At 35.8% G+C, this 19,107-nt stretch overlaps 1 protein-coding gene and 1 pseudogene across 1 annotated transcript in view; both read left to right on the top strand.

Annotated features, from left to right (window-relative positions):
• Positions 1–14,643, top strand: part of SESN3 (sestrin 3) — a 75,095-nt gene extending 60,452 nt beyond the window's left edge. Inside the window, exons 5-10 of the mRNA XM_023511250.1 lie at positions 785–1,021; positions 1,771–1,945; positions 7,899–8,017; positions 8,841–9,031; positions 12,836–12,980; positions 14,261–14,643. Of these exons, the coding sequence (XP_023367018.1) occupies positions 785–1,021; positions 1,771–1,945; positions 7,899–8,017; positions 8,841–9,031; positions 12,836–12,980; positions 14,261–14,347 (954 nt within the window). The 3' untranslated portion in view covers positions 14,348–14,643. The remainder of the gene's footprint in view (positions 1–784; positions 1,022–1,770; positions 1,946–7,898; positions 8,018–8,840; positions 9,032–12,835; positions 12,981–14,260) is intronic.
• Positions 10,091–12,372, top strand: LOC105886365 (annotated as a pseudogene).
• Positions 14,644–19,107: the final 4,464 nt, after the last annotated feature.

Below are 19,107 nucleotides of genomic sequence, written 5' to 3'. Positions count from 1 at the left end.
AAAGCAGACACTGCCTGCGTGCACACACGTGACAGGAAGCAAAGCAGACACTGCCTGCGTGCACACACGTGACAGGAAGTAAAGCAGAAACTCCATGCGTGCACACATGACAGGGGAAACAGGCCTTCCAAAAGAAGTTAAGGCCAGATCGCTTCTCGGCCTTTTGGCTAAGATCAAGTGTAGAAGTTAAGGCCAGAATTTCAGGAGTGTTCTTCCAGATGGCGAGTCCTCTCCCTGAAACTAGACACTCTTCCTGTAATGTAGGGACAGCCACAGTGCCTCCAGAGAGGCTAACAGTCAAGAAAAAGAAGGATGCTGAGTGTTTCAAATACTCACTAGAGATGTTTTCTAGTTTCAGAAATCGTTTCTGTGCTGCAAACAGGTCCAAGCTTTGTGAGCAGTTAATGTTTACTGGCAGGGACAGGAACCATAGACGGTCCTCAGTCCAAGAAATCTGAGCGACCTCTAGGGCACATCTCTAAATCCCTGCCACCTGCGAGAGGCAGCTGAACCACAGGCAAGGACACACAAGGGTGATCTTGGACCGGCCCCCAGTTAGTTTGCAACAGAGAAAGAGTTTGCTGTCATAGCACCCGGGGGGGAAACAGTCCTTGCTTGCTGCAGCCCTGGCTGTCTTGATGTGTGGCTCTTCTCTGTGCAGTGGGCAACCCAACTCAGTTGGGCTATCACAAATAGATATACTATATTTGGTAGATTTTCCACGCTTTTAATTAAAGCTTTGGAGCATTCTATGATTTTGCTTGTATTTGCTATCTCATTTCAGAAACTCGTCAAAACTGGAGAAAACAATTGGTCTCTACCTGAACTGGTCCATGCCGTGGTCCTACTGGCACATTATCATGCTTTGGCAAGCTTTGTTTTTGGCAGTGGTATCAATCCAGAGAGGGATCCAGAAATCTCCAATGGATTCAGGCTAATATCAGTCAACAATTTCTGTGTTTGTGATCTTGCAAATGATAACAGCATAGAGAACACAGCCCTTACAGGCAGCAACTATGGGGTTAGTTCTCTTCACTATTTTCCTTTACTGTTTTCTTTAAGTTTCTTGATCTTAAAAATACCTAGAAAGAATTTATTCTTTGATTAGACAATATGTTATATACTTAAAGTATTTGGCATAATTTTTATTACTGTAAAAATTTAACCAGTACTTAAAATTCTGATTTGTCTCAAGACGCTTTTAAAGCAAATACATATCATTATAAGTGATAAAGACATTTGTACTGTTAGGTATTATTAATATTAAAAATATTAAAACTTGTTCCAATAAATGTCTCCATCTCTCAGTGTCACTCACCATGTGCAGTGGCACAGGCAGCTATTAACTTAGGTTCTAGTAAACAAAGGCTTTTGATGTCAGTCCCAGAGCACTACCCCTATGTCTATAAGACAGCGGAACAAGCAGTAGAAAACAGATCTTATGTTTATCTTATGTTTCCCATAGATTTCTTCTATGGGAAAAGAAGGTAGAAAATTTGTTTTTTAATAATGTACAATATAATTTAATATACACTGAATGTTAGAATTCTGGATTAAATATATACATATGGATATACACACACGTAACCGAAGCAAAAATACCGGACTTGCTGGAAATGTTTGAATGTGTCCCATGATTCTCCCTGGAGTCAGTGAAAGCCCAGGTAGAGTTAATAGCTGCCTGTGCCTCTGCACATGGTGAGTGGCACTGGGAGGTGGAGACGTTTACTGGAACGTAATAATACCTGTCATTACCTTATCTGGTTCCAGATTGTGGATTCTCTGAGCGAGCTAGAGGCCTTAATGGAAAGGATGAAAAGGCTTCAAGAAGAGAGGGATGATGAAGAGGCATCTCAGGAAGAAATGACCACGCGTTTTGAGAAGGAGAAGAAAGAAAGTCTTTTTGTGGTCGCTGGAGATACGTTCCATTCATTTCCTCATTCAGGTGCTTTTTTCCACTTCTTTGCCTTGTAGTTCTTAGAACCCTGACAGAGCCCTTCCTGTGTGGATGTGTAAGAATGACCCTACTGCTATCCTCTGTTGATCTTGGCCCTCCTCCTCTCCCTCGCCCTAACCTCATCACTTTCCTTCTCAGGCTGCTGCATCTTTGAATGTATTTCAGATCTTGGTGAGAGAAACTTCCAGCTTTGTGATCCATACTCTATCCTGGAAAAAGCGTTATTCAAAGCAGACCAGTGGCTTTTAAAGTTAGATAGGAAGGTTTGATTCAACTTATTTTTGTGATTTTTTAAAATAAGTAAAATCTTATTTCAATAGATATAAAATTTTTTTATTAAATCATAGCTGTGTACAATAATGCATTTATGGGGTACAGTATGCTGGTTTTGTATACAATTTGAAATACTTACAACAAACTGGTTAACATGCCCTTCACCGCACTTTCTTAATTATATAATTTGTTTTAAAAATTCCTTGCCTTTTTAGGGGGTGGGGTGTGTGGGAAGATTATTTTCACATTGCTGCTGCTTTTCCAGATTAGTTCTAAAATTACACTGTGCTTGCATCTGCATTTCTTTGGAATTCTATACAGATGTATTATTTAGGTCATTTTCCTAGATTGAAACTGGAGGGATTAATTCAACATTAAAATCTAAGAATCTTTTGCTCTAGTCTTAAAAACACAGTTTTTGTAATACTCCAAGAGACTTTTAAATAGGAATAGAACTTTTCAATTACAACTAAAAAAGATATTGAACATCACATAATAAATATTATTAAAATAGCATAGACTCAAATACAAAGCTTACAGTCTTCAATCTACAAAACATTTCCTTTTAACATAGAGTTTCATTGGTTTAAAAGAGACCTTCAAAATTATTGTCTTGTCAGTCTTGGCGAAGTTTCTGCCTGTGATCCTAACACTTCGGGAGGCAGAGGCAGGAGGAGGAGGAGGTTTGTTTAGGGCCAGGATTTTGAAACTAGCCTGAGCAAAAGTGAGATCCTCTTTGAGAAAGACTGAACTGTAACTTGTTTGTTAGTGTTAAACGTAACATGGACCAGTAGCTCTCAGTTTTACCAGGAAGAACAAGAACCCCTTTTATCATTTCCCTTCATGATCTTTTTTATGAAAAATTTTATCAAATCAGGTAACCAGTTTAATCCATTTAATTAATACCATCCATTGAAGGCAACTATAACTTTAAATCTATATAACTATATAAGAACTATAGCCTCTAATCAGTAGGCAATTCCAGATAAAGAAACTTTGTGTTTTACTTGTTGGTTTAATACTCATTCTATAAACATTTATTGAGTACCCCATATAGTCTCTGCACTTTGTAAGTACTAAGGTTTTAGGGCTATATATACATGTTTAACTCATATATGATTCCTGCCCTCTGGGCACTCTCATGCTGGTGGAAGAAAAATAATTAGAATACCTAGTAGAATAAGAAGACACTGAACCCAGTCTTTTAGGGGAAGGTCGTGGACAGAAGTGGGACCTAGAGAAAGAATTCCTGCAGCCCTTGGTTCAAGATAAGTCTATTGTTGTTGTTGTTATTGCAACTACTTTATCTTTTTCTTTTTAAATTTTATTCAAATTAATATGAGGATACAATATTTAGGTTACATTATTCTCACTTCCAGGGAAAAGTTCCATTTGTAGAAGAGCCCCTCACCCAAGGGGCGTGTTAGACACCCTCACAATGTGCACGTTAGGTGAGATCCCGCCTCACACCCTCCCCCCCTTGCCATACGCAGCTTTCCTCTACCCCAGAACTGGACTATAATAGTGTTTATTATTCTTATCAACATGTAATTGTTTATATATTGATTTCCTATTAGTATGGAGTACATTGGATATTTATTTTTCCATTCTTGCAATACTTTACTAAGAAGAATGTATTTCAGCTCCATCCAGATAAATGTATAAGATGTAATGTCTCCATCTATTTTAATGGCTGAGTAATATTCCATAGTATACATATACTAGAGTTTGTTGATCCATTCATGGAGTGATGGGCCCTTAGGTTGCTTCCATGAGTTGGCAATTATGAATTGAGCCTCAGTAAACATTCTAGTGTAAATGTCTTTGTCTAAGATAAGTCTTAACAGACTTGAGTGTGGCAAAGCCAGGCAGTGGCTGGTAAGTACAGGCGGATGTGGTAAACAGCATCCAGTCCCAAGAAGAGGCCCAGTGGTGAGGTACAGGACCCTGGAAACAGGTGCCAAGTGGTCAGGAAGACCTCTGTGGTCTTGAGGAACATGTGGCTTGACATATTTTGAACATTCTGAGTAGAGATGTCTGTAAAACATCCAGTCTAGAAATATCTAGCACAGCATCTCTCAAACTTTGGTGTTCATGTGCGTCATTTGGAGCATCTTACTAAGATGTAGATATTGAATAAGTCAGTCTAAGGCAGGCCTTAGCAGCTATATTTCTGTCACTCTCCAAGTGGGCAGCCCCACACTAGGGGCAGCAAGAGGATATAGAATGGCGATCATGAGAAGTTTTAAACTCAAGGCAAAATTTTGGAAGTCATCAACATACATTAGAAGCAAAGACCAAAAGAGTTGAGTACAAATATTATTCAGGGAGAATAAGTGAGGGCAAAGGGAAATAATGAGCCAGGGTGAACCTTATAGCAAACCAGTATTTTAAAATGTAATCATTTTTATTGAGGTTAATAATATTTATTTGCTTTCAAACATTAATTTTTGAGAGCTTTATTCAGATCATTAGAGCTTGAAGGGTAGAAATGTTTTCTTTCATGTCTTTTGAAATACTGAAAATATATTTATTTATTTATTTATTTAAATTAAATCATAGCTGTGTACATCAATGCAGTCATGGAGTACAATGTGCTGGTTTTATATACAATTTGAAATATTTCCATCTGGTTAACATAGCCTTCATGGCATTTTCTTAGTTATTGTGTTAAGACATTTATATACATTTTGGATTCAAGTTTCTACCTTTTTAGATCTGTGAGCAGGAACTCTTGCCTTCAAAATTAAAGTTATACTAGCATGTTTGAGATCCTAGCTAAAAATATGTTCCTATTTTAATAGAAGAGATCATACCATTATAAATCTGTATAAATCATTTAAGGAAATAAAAAATTTCATTATATGTGTTTTTTGCTCTTAGCCATTGTCATACTAAATTTGCTGGCTGCACAAAGAAAATATAGAAAATGATTCAGCACAATAGCTAATTCAGTTATTTTTATAGACTTACAATGTTTTAAACTAGAAATAGAAATATATTTTTCCCATAAAAAGTTTTTTGATTTGACCAGTTTGATAAAGCATCCCAGATTCTATGTAGGGATTCTAAGAATATTTTTCAAGTCCTTTGAAGAAAGTACATCTCTCTGCAGGGGTCACAGTCTGCAGCTTGGTGAAAGGGTTGACGGGCTTTTAGTTTTGTTTTTTAAGTTAGACAAGCGTTCCATTGCCGTAGCCATATGGCCTCTGTCTTATGTTAGTAACACTTCTTTGGGACAGAGAATGTGGATTATGAGCAAAATGCTGTTTCCTTTGAGTGCAGACTTTGAAATATTTATGTAGATAGAATTAAAACTATAGTTTTAGATTTGTTGGTCAGAGTACTAATTTTAACTTCTTAAGATGAATTTAGGGGAAAAAAATTTGTGAATTGAGGGACCTTTGTACATTTTTTTCTGTGCACAAAATTATCTAGAAAACAAGTCTCAATTAACTCCTAATTTTAAATTAACACATAAGAGTTTTTCTTAGGATCATTTCTCTTATTTGGTTAGTTACTCACTTTTTATTGTTTATTTCAAGATGTTTAAAATCATACAACAATTCAAAAATGTATATAAGCAAAACAGAAACAAACATCAAAGACAGAGGAACCAAGTATGTAATATTCTGCTCCAGTATCAGTATTTGCCAAATGAAACCACCTGGTTGTACAGTGTGGAAGGAACATTCACCTCTGGAGACACCGTTTACAGAGTTTAGTTATCACTAACTCTCTTAGTTTGATTTTACTTTGCAACCCACAAAACTCCTACTTTTCATAGCGGCCTCAGTAATTGTTACTACATTTTTTTTTTTTTTTTGCTACATTTCTGGTGATGATTACATGATGACTCAATTAAGGAACGTATACACTAATGTGTAAATGTTAATAGGCAATGCCGTCTTAAAAGTCTTTCTATTCATGTGTATAGAGTGGAGCACATGGGGAGATAAAAGTGGTCATGGAGCTGGCCTGGAGATGAGTTTTAAAATTTCTCTAGCGAAGCTGAAAGTCACTTAAAAGCTTCAGATCAATTTAAGTAATTCAATGTTTAGAAGTTTTCCACACTATCTGATACCAATCCATTTGTATTTCTTATTGAAAGAAATAAGAAATTAGTTATTAGCTATTAATTAACTTACAGTTATTTATTTTGGAAGTCAATATTTCTTTTTATATTAAACAAAGAAAAAATTGATATTAAGTACATAACATAGTACTTGGTATATAGTAAGTCTTCAATAAATGCCAGTTTCTTCTTGCTAGAGAATAAAGTTAGGTAAGAATTTTAATGAGATATATCCAAATTGAGTGATGTCAGCTGAGACACTCAAGATGAGGCCCATCTTATCTCCCATCATCAAGCACCCCAGTGGGGCCACAGCAGCAGCCTAAAGAAGGTAAAAACTTGTGAGAAAAGATATTCATTGTCAGTATTTTCATGAAATAGCAAAGATTAAAGATAAGTATTTCTAGTCTACCAGGTATTTCTTTTGGAAGAGTCATCAAATATTTTTTAAGCCTCTCAAAATTTTGTGCAGTGAAGAAGTATTTTTTATTATGCCATAATGTTTTATGAACTATTTATTTTGTATTTATTTATTTTTAAAATATAAAAGTTACTTAATACTTCTTAAGAAATAATTGTTCATTGCATGGAGATAGCTATTTTTTTGAAAAATATCTGTTCATTTTCTAGAGTAAAAGGTAGTAAATAAAACTTCATTCCCTTGTAATGGTTAAAACCAGAAAAAAGTAATTATAAAGTTGGACTAAACTAAAGCAGAAAATGAGTTTGAAGAAAATTATTTTTACCAAAATTAATACTCATCAGACATTTAGAAATTTTCAGTAGCAAACTGTTAATATCCTCAAGTGTGCAGAAGTCAGCTGCCCTCAACTCTTATCATTGCCTTCTTGTCTTACTGAGTGCTACTTCAATGGTATTCTAATCACAGTCTCATTAGCACACTGTTTACTCTGTATGTTGTATGCTCTTTTTGTTTTCATGTGCACAGAAAAGTGCACACAGCTCAGGTATAAAGCTAGTGAATGCTCATAGACGGAGCCTCCCACTTAATTCACACCCACATGAATTAAGACAACAATAGCCCAATACCTGCTGTGCTCCTAGCTGAGCTGCTTTCCCGATACTTCTCCCTGTGTGCCTCTCGGTAAGCTCAGAGTGAACTATACTGAGCTCACTTTCACTGTGAATATGTCCAGATGAAACAGCATGTGATTTTCAGAAGGTTTATCTTAAAATTAAACACAGAATGGTCTTTCAGCTTTACCTCTGCTCTTTCTCCACCTGCCACTTGACTAGAAATATTTAAGCTTTATGCTCACGGGCCTGTCCTATCTTCCATTTCCAGTTTAGTAAAACTAGTGTATTATTTTTTGCTAGTATTATTTATATATTTTAATTTAGTTAATTTTTTACCTGGAAAACTACAGAAAAATGGTAAGACTGCTAATATTTAGAAATGAAATTGTATTCAAAACTTTAGCAGTAGATATGACAAATGAAGTTAAGCCATGGAGACAATGCCATTACCTTAAAAATCCATGGAAAAGCTAAAACATGGAGGAAAGTAGAGCTCGGTTTTGCTGTGTTGATGCACAGTACCCTTAACACTAGATTTTCCATTATTATCCTTAGATTTTGAAGATGACATGATTATAACATCAGATGTCTCTCGATATATTGAAGACCCTGGTTTTGGATATGAAGACTTTGCTAGACGAGGAGAAGAGCATTTGCCAACATTCCGAGCTCAGGTATGAGATATCCGAAATTTAGAGACACTAGAAAATGCTGTCATTTTAAGCGTTAAATATTGAAATGTAAATGAATTGACAGGTCTTTTTTTTTTTTTTTTTTGTTAAGCTAGGATCTGTAAATCTTTTTATTTAACCTAGTTTTCAGCATCATTTCATTTGAGGTCCCAATAGATGGATAATTATTTCAGTATTTTCCCCCTAAAAAGGCAAAAGGAAACGACATGCTTACTCACAATATTATGTTGCGGTTGTACAGTGTTCAGACTAGTTTTGGAGGGAGGAGGGAGGAAATCAAGTGATACGGTCACATTGGTAAGTGAAAAGGCATTTTGTAATAAGATCACATACCTGCAGTTGGGCTTAAGGGTTACCCCAAAACCTACCCATGGAAAATAGCCACCACATGATGTGACTCCTTAAGAGGATATGAGGTTGGATTAAGACAAACACCTTCATACTTGTTTTAGCTGATCTGCTAACTGTCCGAGTCACTGAGTAGGTTTAGTCATGTAGGAATATTCCAAGATCTCCTGGGGTCCTTCCAGATAAGGGCACAGCACTCACAGTCCTGAACATAGGAGCTGCCACAATTCATCACTCAGGTGACAAACCCTGGATGGACCCTAGGGGGAAATATACTGGTACTTTGATCTATAAACTGATCTGAAGAGTTCTTGGCAGCAAAGCCTTAGTAAAGCTGCAAACCTAGAACTAAGTTAGAAGTGTTCTCATTTACTTACTTCAGTATTATGTTTAATAAAAACATCGAGTTTAAATGGAGACTGCCCACTTTGTAATTGGATTCATTTTATTCTTTCAGGACTATACCTGGGAAAATCATGGGTTCTCCTTGGTGAACAGACTTTATTCTGACATCGGGCATCTTCTTGATGAAAAGTTTCGGATGGTCTACAATCTCACGTATAACACTATGGCCACCCACGAGGATGTTGACACGACCATGCTGCGCAGAGCTTTATTTAACTATGTTCACTGTATGTTTGGAATCAGGTATGTCTGTTCATTGGACAGATAGTTCTATACATTTCTTAGTGAAAATCTGGCATAAGGGCTCTGCACCTGTAGCTCAGTGGCTAGGGTACCAGCCACATACACTGGAGCTGGCGGGTTTGAACCCAGCCTGGGCCTGCCAGACAACAATGGCAACTACAACAACAACAACAACAACAACAACAAAAATAGCTGGGCATTATGGCAGGCACCTGTAGTCCCAGCTACAGGAGAGGCTGAGGCAAGAGAATCACTTAAGCCCAAGAGTTTGAGGTTGCTGTGAGCTGTGACACCATGGCACTCTACCCAGGGCAACAGCTTGAAACTCTGTCTTTCCTCCCCCACCAAAAAAAAAAAGAAAGAAAGAAAATCTAGCATAAGTCTTATTTATGTCCTGTTTAAGGAGTGTATGATTCCAGGGGAAAAATATTACATGTGGACATCTAATTTAGAAAATTAATTTCATTTCATAAGAATTATTTTTCTTTAAGTGTTGTAAACTTTAACATTGATGAACATACAAATACAATAGAAAGGATTTACTAAGGAAAGAACAAAACCACTAATCATTTCTAATTTGAGACTAAATTTGAGAATTCTTTCTGGACGAATAAGTGAATGTTTTGAAAGACATGTACTGTGTCCCTTTAGATCACCATAACAAATTCTAACTTGTTTAGTTAGTTCAGTTTCTTAAAATCATTTTTAAAGAAATGGCAATAGGGTATAAACAAAACTAGAATAGATTCTGCCCTCATGAAGCTTACATACCTCACACAAGAACACTGAAATGAAATATATCAGCCAATATAAATTAATGGCCTCTAAATTTAGAAAATTTCCCTTGAGAGGACAGTGAGTAAATGAGTAAGATTGAATAATTGAATCAAGAAACCTGCTTTGGAGAACGTGCCTTGTTGAACTGGGTCTTGAAGGCTTTTATAGAAATAAATTTGCAGAAAGAGAAAATTTTTAGTTATTAATACATTTAACTTGTCTATATACTATATTCTTTCTACCCTCTATGGGTTAGAAAGAGAAATCAACCTATTAAGCAAAATGTTTTCTATAATTTCAATTAAAAAAACTCTAAAATTTCCTGATAAATCAACTGATAATACAACATTCTGTGTAGAAGACACTGATGTGATAGTATGTAATGACTGAGTTATTTGTCCGTTTACTGTCCTAGACAGTAAGTATCAAAGAATCATCACCTTTTAAAACACATAAACCGTATTGTACCTACACATAAGAAAAATAAACACTAATAGAGTTTAACTTAAATATAATAAATGTTTATTATCTGCACAACAACAGATTATATTTATCTGTTGGGTGCTATTAGATAAAACTTATATAAAATCATCAAGATACTTTTTCTAAACAAAGCTGCACATTTGGGTTAAAAATTAACTAAAAATTTAAAAGAAATTCTGCGAGCTCCTGGTATCACCCACCTGCTTGTCTGTGCCCGTTTCCTCTGCCTTCTCTCCTGTGTCTGCTGTTACTTCTGTCTATGCTTCTATGCACTAATCCCATCTCTCATTTTCTGTGCATCTCTGTTCTAGAAATTCTTCCTTCTCTCTCCTGTATAATCAACTTTACTCCATTGAGTTTTTCCCATCAGTGTAGAAACACGGTGTTATTGCTCCCATCTGTAAAGAAAATCCTGCTTCGACCTTCTTTTCCCTCTGGCTACTGCCTCTCTTCTCTGCATCCATGTTCTTCAACCTTTTTTTTCTTTTTTTTAATCTCACAGCACATTTGAACCTATAGTTAAATTTCCACAGCATAGTTAAATTACATTGATTCAAAAAAAGAGTAAAAAAACTATACTTACTGTGCTTTGAACTTCTTCTAAAAACTGTAACTTAATTAATAATCTTTAAAATTTTTCCCAGGACACTTAAGATCCTCTCAACGGCACATGCACACCAGTTAAAAATCACTACTCTATATCCGTGTTTAGCAAATCTCTTTGAAAAATTTTACCTATTTACCTTGACCATTTTCTCTTCTCTCATTCTCTTTTGAGCCCGCTTACAGTGTCAGGCTCTTACCCTTGCCAACCAATGGAACTGCTGTTATTTAGATTTCCAGTGACTGCCATATAGTTACTTTCTGTAGTTGGTTCTCAGTCATCATCCCGTCTGACTATTCAGTAGCTTTAAATGATCACTTCTCCTCCCTGAAACACTTGACTCCAGCCTCAGGGACTGCACACGTGCTGCTTCTCTTCCTTCTGGTCTGTGCTCACTGGAGTGTCACCTCTCAGAGAAGCCTGCCTGCCCACCCTACTTAAAGTCACTGCTTCTCTCCTCCTACAACAGAGTTCTGTTTTTCTCTCCATAGCAGTCATTACCATTTGATATACTATATGTTTATCTCTCTACTTTTTTACTTTTTTCTTCAATAGAATTTAAGCTCTGTGAGCCCAGAGAATCTTGTCTGTCTTGTTCACACACAGCAGAGTGTCTCAGCACCCTGAGCAGCTGTCCAGCCTGGTGGTGCAAATGTTGGGCTGTGACTCGGGTCCTAGGACTCTGCAGGGGACCAACACTCAGCTAGCAGGGACTGGCCCCAGCAGAATGCTCACTGACACTGGAGAACCAGCCATTCCAGTATATGTCAGCTGTTTAAAGCAGGCTTCAGCTGAATTTAACGCAGCAAAATCTAGGAGACCAGAGTGACTCATTGGCACTGGGATCATACTGGTGGCACAGAAGATATTTATAAAGTATCAATAGTGAAACTGCCTCTTGTAGTATTATCAAAACACCCACCAGATCCTCATAGGGAAAAAATTATAGGAAATGGAGAACAACAGTGTGTTTATCTGAAAGATGGAGATGTAATTAAGACTGAGGGGCCACTCTAAGAGTTACACGGACACTGGCCACGCTGATGGTCACATGGCTCTCCTCCGGGAAGAAAAAAATGCTCTCTTTTCTGGAGATTGTATCCTAGGGGAAAGAACAACTGTATTTGAAAATCTCTATTATTATATGAACTCCCTAAAAGAATTGTTGAAAATGACAATGGATAGTATATATCCAGGGCATTGCCCAGGAATCCACAATGCTGAAGTGAAAATTCTGCAGTATATTTCTCACAGAAATATCAGAGAACAAATTCTTACATTGTTTCATGAGAATTTTGACAAATCATGTACAGTAATGAAGCTTGTAAAAATTGTTTATAAAATGACTACTGAACATTTACATAAAATGACTAAACATCATCTCTTGCTTCATTTGAAAAAACTAGAAAAAAAAAATGGAAAAATACTTAGCCACACAGATCCTGAGAAGAAACGGAAAGCCAGCCCTCAGTCTTAGATTAATGAAAGCTTTGTTTTGTTTTTAGGGAATGGTTTTACGCTCTACTACTTTCTATAAATAACACCATGGATTATTTATAGAAACTGTGGAGTATAAGACACTGAAAATAGCCCTAGAATCCTTTAAAATAATGTCATATTTATTCTAAAATACATAAATTACTTTCTATCAGATATTTGTCTAAACTTATTCTTTTTATTTATTTTTATTTTTTTAATTTTTTTTTCTCATAGCATTTTACCAAATAGAACCCAACAGTTTATCAATTTTTAATAGATTATATAAAATGGTTACTTAAAAAAATTTAATTTGTATAATAAGTAAAAACAAATATTTGTCAGACAAATCGACTAATGAGTTTTGGGTATTTAATTACCGGACAATAAATGTCTCTTGATACCTCTTTAGAAATTTAAAATTTTGATTTGTCATTATAAAGTTGTTGCCATATTGCGTGTAGGTATGACGACTATGACTATGGAGAAGTCAATCAGTTACTTGAGCGAAGCCTGAAGGTTTACATCAAGACGGTGGCCTGCTATCCTGAGAGGACCACAAAGCGCATGTATGACAGTTACTGGCGGCAGTTCAAACACTCGGAAAAGGTGAGTGCTTCGTGACTGAGCGTTATCCCACGGGCCAGTGTTCAGCATGGGAAGTGACGATGGCTGTAATCCCCACGCTTTGGAAGGCCAAGGCCAGAGAATCACTTGAGACCAGGAGAAAACATTAAATTAAAGTGCAGTAAGTGTTCAGGATCTCTACTCACTTCATAGTGTGAGGGCTGGCCTTAGGGCCTACATCTTTTAACCAGTAAGTCTGAGAATCTTTATTCCATACTTCCCAAGCTTAAAAATAAGAAAATCTTTTTATGGTCCTAACATTCACAAATTACTATATGACCTTAGCAGAGAATGTTATGGCCTCAGTACTTAACAGATTTTTTGAAGTCTCAGAACCAATCACATGTCAGGTAAAAATACCCATTTTACCTCCAGCATCTTTCCTTGATAAAACTTTATGACCTATTTATATGTCTGAAAGAATTATTTTCATTTTCTAGATTCTATGGAGAAATTCTCTTTACTCATCAGGAGATGACACCTAAAAATATATCCAATATATAAATATATTTATTTATATATAAATATATATATATCCAGAAAGTGTCTATATATATATATGTCAATATATATATATATATTGACAAAATATATATCCAGAAAGTGAAAATATATATCCAAAAATATATCCAGAAAGTGTCAAAATAATTTAAAAATAATATAACATATTTTTGTATTAAGTTTTGAAAACTGTGGTTCTTCATTTAAACCTGTCAACTGATACGTATCCCCAAAAAAAATCTTCAAAGTTTTATCTAAAAGACTCTAGGGAAGATGTCTATGATGTCTGACAATTATGAAACAATAATGAGAAACTGTTTTAAGCATCAGATTTTCACTTTAGTATCCTTCAAGTAAACACTAGCAAATTTTTAAAAGGCATTCCACAGGGTAAGCGTAAGCTGGAAGAAACACAGGGCTAGTTTTTGCCAGATAAAATTTTTAGGAAAATTATAATTTATAAAAATTCATTTTATCTTATAATCCAAAAGATGAATTAGCTTTATGAAACATATTTTTCTAGCCAAATTATGGGAATGTTTTAAATTTCAAGAGTCACTATTATTGGTTGCAGAGCCATTTCTTACAAAGGCAGATTTGAGTGTTGTACCATGAGTGTGCACAGCTACGCTCAGGCATGTCTCTGTATATTATGTACATACACTTCAGAAAGTTTTGTTTAAATGTGTGATATGTGGAAAAGCTAAGGCTTTTTTAGTTGTTTATCTTGGTTGCTAAACTGATAACATTTTCATTTCTAGGTTCATGTAAATCTCCTTTTAATGGAAGCACGGATGCAAGCTGAACTTCTATACGCGCTTCGTGCCATAACTCGGCATTTGACCTGAAGCATCACCCAAGGAAAATGTCATATGTGTGTAAAGACCTTTTCACATAAGATATACATCAGAAGCTGTTTGTGATATAGCATCAAAAATTTTTCAATTCTCTAGAGTCACAGTTTAGCCGTTTTTGTTTTGTTTTGTCTTTGCGGCTGTAATGTGCAATGCTGTGCTTTATTTTTCTTGATGCTCAACATCACTAACAACTGCAGAATAACACTGAGGAGCACTACTCTGCATTGTTTATAGTTGGAGTTTTGGATACTGACCATAAATCATGGACTTGGTTTGTTAATGCTTAACTTCAATGCTTTTGGGTTTTATATGTATGTGTATTTTTCTCTCTCTTGCTCTCTCTCTCTCTCTCTTTTTTGTAAGTAAGTACAAGCGCTTACAATCTGCTTAAGCAATTGCTTTTCAGATAATGAAATTCAGCAAAGAATGACCTCTTCTGGCCATTCTGAAATTTTAATGTTGTGTCCTGAATCTGGTGGAGGAAAAGCATGCGCCGTTGAACCAAGCTGCTCGCTGGACACACTTGTGTCTCCAGGAGATTATTTGTTGGGCACTGTTTTGTTTTTGTTTTTGTTTTTTCTTTTTTGGTTGTTCTTTTTCTTTTTCTTTTTTTTTAACTGCTATTGGCAATAACGTGAAATGTGATACAGCCATTGTCCATAATTTAATGTGAAATTAATCATGATGAATTCTATAGCATGCTACTGAAATGTCAAATTCAGCTATTTCTTTCTCTTCTACAACAGAGAAGTTTCGTTTTTCCGTATCAGATGTATATATTAAAAGTGGAATTATACACAATCCTTTCTATAACTGACAGTAATCCTCAGTCATCCTAAATGATCAGTGCTCACAGTGCTGCTTCTGGTCCACTTAGTCGGCACATAGAACCCGTACCCACGTAAGACTGACCAAAAATTTTCTTTGCACATTTTTCCTCTTTCATAGTTATTTCTATATATCAATAAGCAAAGGAAGGCTGATATGTCTGTATTTCTTCCTGTTAGGCTTTTAGAAATTATTTTCCATGATATTTCTTCTTATAATAGGTTAAGCAGTTTATTATTCAAAGGTAAAAAATGTGTTTCTATGCATTAATGTGATTGAACAACACCAACAAAAGAGTGCAATATGTTAAAAAAAAAAAAACTCAAACTGTCCCCCATCATATCACTGCAAAAGTGTCCTTTTAAACAGAGCCATAAAGAAATTTTTTTCAAATTTCTTTATTGCACAAGGCTTTTTTTTTTTCAGTTTTACCTTAACTGGGGTTGAATAATGTTCCTTTCATGATGCCAAAGCATTCCCTTCCCCAGAAAAATCTCTTTGGACAACTGGTTTAAAAAAGATATCAAATCATAGGGGTGGAATGAGCAGCCAAAAGGTCACTTTTTTCATTGGTTTCTGTTGCTTGATTTGACTATCTTCAGAGAGCACAACGTTATATGTTTATAGCTTTAATTTGTATTGTGTTAACGACCAGTAAAGTGCCTAAAGAGAGGCTCACAGCCAGCCAGTAGGACACAGCTGCACTGCTTTTTAAACACTTTTTGGTTATTTAAGGGTGACTTGCATTTTACATATACATGCTGATTTTTTTCAAAATATCCATTTTTTCATAGTAAATAATACAATTAAAATTTTCCGTTATAGTTCTCATGAAGATTTTATTTTAGATTTACTTGTTATGTAGGACTTAACTTTTTTCTCTCGGGAAAGAAGCGTGAACTAGTGTTTTGTTAAATCATTTTTCTCTTTCATTTACTATCCTTTTCTGGTACAAACATTAGGTTGTTTTCCCTTAGATTTTGTTCCAGATAAGAAGACAAAGATGACTGTAAACCTATTAACAGAAGGTAGTTTTGCATTTTTGGATTCCAAGATCTTGTTTGAAATCTTCCATGTGAGGAAAACATGACTAATATTTTTGAAGACAGGGTGGTTTATTTAAAGAGATTATTCAAAAAACTTGTGCCAAATGTCTTCTGTTCTGTTGTATGCCATGTGTTGGTTTTTATTCCATATCACATTATATAGGGATGTATTAACCCACAAAGTGAGCGTTAGGAGAATGGCAGACACAGATGGCAATGGAAATGTCCATTTGACTTCCCTAGTTTTAGAACTTTCAAGTTGAAGATACCTTTTATTTTGTTTTTTACTAGAATCCTTTCAACTAATAGCTGTATATTTTTGTGCAGGTGAACTGTATTCCAGGATGAAAAATGATTTTTATGTATTAAAAAGGAGGAGAAATTCCCACAAAACATGAGATGAGCTTTAGACCAAAAGGGGAAACAAGGTTCAAGTAACTGAAATGGCCACTTAGTTTTTTTATTTTTTTTTCCCCTAGAAATGTAAGTAGTTAGAATTTAGGTTATGGAAATATTAGTGCCTTTAATAGATCTCTTTCCTAGCAAAGTTTCTTTTTAGCTCAGCATTGATCTAGCTTATCAATAATCAGGAAAACAAGTTGACTTGGAACTATAAACAAAAGCAAAACCAGTATGTTTATGAACCTCAATGAACCAGCCTAGAAAAATTGTCTTCTGAAGACGCTACAGCACCTGCTACCCTGCAGCTCACCCCACATTCCAGGTTGTGGGTACGATTTCGTTGCTGTTAACTCTCTTAATCCAATGCAAACTTGAAACTCTGATGCGGTTTTCCAGGGTGGTATTTTTTCAGAGTATTGAATTTACTACATAGTAATTTATAGTATAGCTTTTTATATTAAAATGTGATATTTTTAAAAAGAGATATCTGGTTCAATTGGTATAATTGATGAAGATGTGATTATACAATATGCTAATCTACATCTTGGACTCACATTGTGCCAAACTTAAATGTGCAAGTGTACGTGAGAAAAGCACATGTGAATGTGAATTCTTTAACTCCTTGCTCATTACATTAGTCTAATAACCCACTGATGTGTATGCTTGAATAATGTCTTATTACTTTGGAATTTCAAATTTTCCAGCTTCAGTGGTAATTCTTTATTTCTCAGGTCACCTTAAGAAATATTTAGATACTCTCCCACCTGAAAATCTGTTCTTTAACCAACTTGACTGTGGCAGTGGCCAGGCAGGTGCTTCACTGGATCCTTCAGATAAGTCTCCCTCAGGTGGACAGATGATAATTAGGGAAAGAGACTTTAAGATGGGTCTTTGAAGCTTTTGAGCTATGTATATTGTCTCATTTTTCAGTAAGAATTTGTCCCATTTGGGGTTCGTTTGAAATAAAATGTGGAATTTGGAGCATGGTTATGGCCTTTAATTATGTTGTAAGCCCAAATAATGGCAGAGAAACACTGCACTGTTTTTAGAACAGAAATTCAACCTATGTTTTATATCAAAATCATATAAAATTTGAACCAGAGCTCCTATTTTAATTGCTATAATGTCTCCTAAAGATTTTAAATGCTTCTAAAAGCTAACTGATATTATTCCAGAGCAACTTTTTCCTTTTCCACCTTATAAAGTTTTTTTTAATCCAAAATCTCAGATTTCTATACCACAGTAAATAAAATCATCAACAAATAATTGAAGATCTGTACTTAAAAGAGTTTACCACTTTTAGTGGAAAAGTGTATGCATATATGATAGATTCTTTTAAACTCTACGGATAATTCATTAGAGAAAAAATAAATTTCAGTGCATATTATAGAAAGGGTTTGCACTGTGATAGTAAAATGAGGTTTTTTGTTTTATGTGTTGTTTTAAAGACAATTCTAAACCATTTCTTCAAAAAGCAAGAAGTCAAACTCTTCTCTTTATCTAATAGGACTTTTCTTCTTTTATGCAAAGAGATGGCCTTGCAAATGTGTGCAACAATGCTGTATAAATACCATATGAAATTGGCTTAGGAGTACAATTCAATAGCAAACTGAAAAATGTGCTCCTCTTTTCAGATTGAGTTTTAAGTTATCTATCTAATTTGTATAATCAGAACCACTCTAGGCGGCCATCATCATAAACTATGTTTCCCTATGATACCCCTCTGGAGACTGAGAATCAAATTAACTCGTCCTTCTTCAGAGCAGTACTGTGATGTGAATGTTTTATCTCAGTCAACAGAACCTAAATGCCCATTGTATGTAGAGCTGATTTCAATCCTCATTTGACTTGTTAGCAGTGTCTGCCCGTGTGAGACCTAAAACAAAAAGAGCTGGGGTGAAAGGGACAAGAGAGGTGTAGGTTCATGTCGAGGCAGACCCCTGCGAGGAAGGAAAAGTTTTGAAAGAACACCTGGAACATAATGCTGAGAATGTGGCTATCCTCAGCGTTGTACACCTGATGTAAAGGAAACATTCCCCATGTGGGAGCTCTCATCTACCCTCAGCCTGCCCCTTCCTGCCTGCTTTCTCTTCCTCCAAGTGCCTGGACCTCTACATGCTCACTCTCCTCCCTTCCCTCAGCCCACCTCCATCTAAACGCCGTCACAGTCCAACCAGACATCACCAGCCACCTGCTGATAGTCACCAGCATTTACTTTTCTGAGTTACTCTTTTTCATTCATTAAGAATATGGCATTGTTCCAACTCACTCTAAACCCTCAGTCCTCCAGCTGTGTTTTGCAGTCCTTTGCCCTGGGCACCTCCAGATGTCCTGCAGCATCAGATGTAAATCTGGTCCTCCCCATGCTATGCCACCCTCTTCCCAGGTGCCAAAATATCTTTCTCCTCTACCTCATCCCCAAAGAGCCTATAAATTCAGAGTATCCAATCTTTTCATGGATTCACTCTCTGTTGT

Source organism: Otolemur garnettii, unplaced genomic scaffold (genome assembly GCF_000181295.1).
Source record: "Otolemur garnettii isolate 467f Iridium unplaced genomic scaffold, OtoGar3 scaffold00001, whole genome shotgun sequence".
Taxonomy (NCBI): Eukaryota; Metazoa; Chordata; class Mammalia; order Primates; family Galagidae; genus Otolemur; species Otolemur garnettii.
The sequence above is the reverse complement of the archived record's forward strand: the minus strand, read 5'-3'. Positions and strand labels throughout refer to the sequence as shown.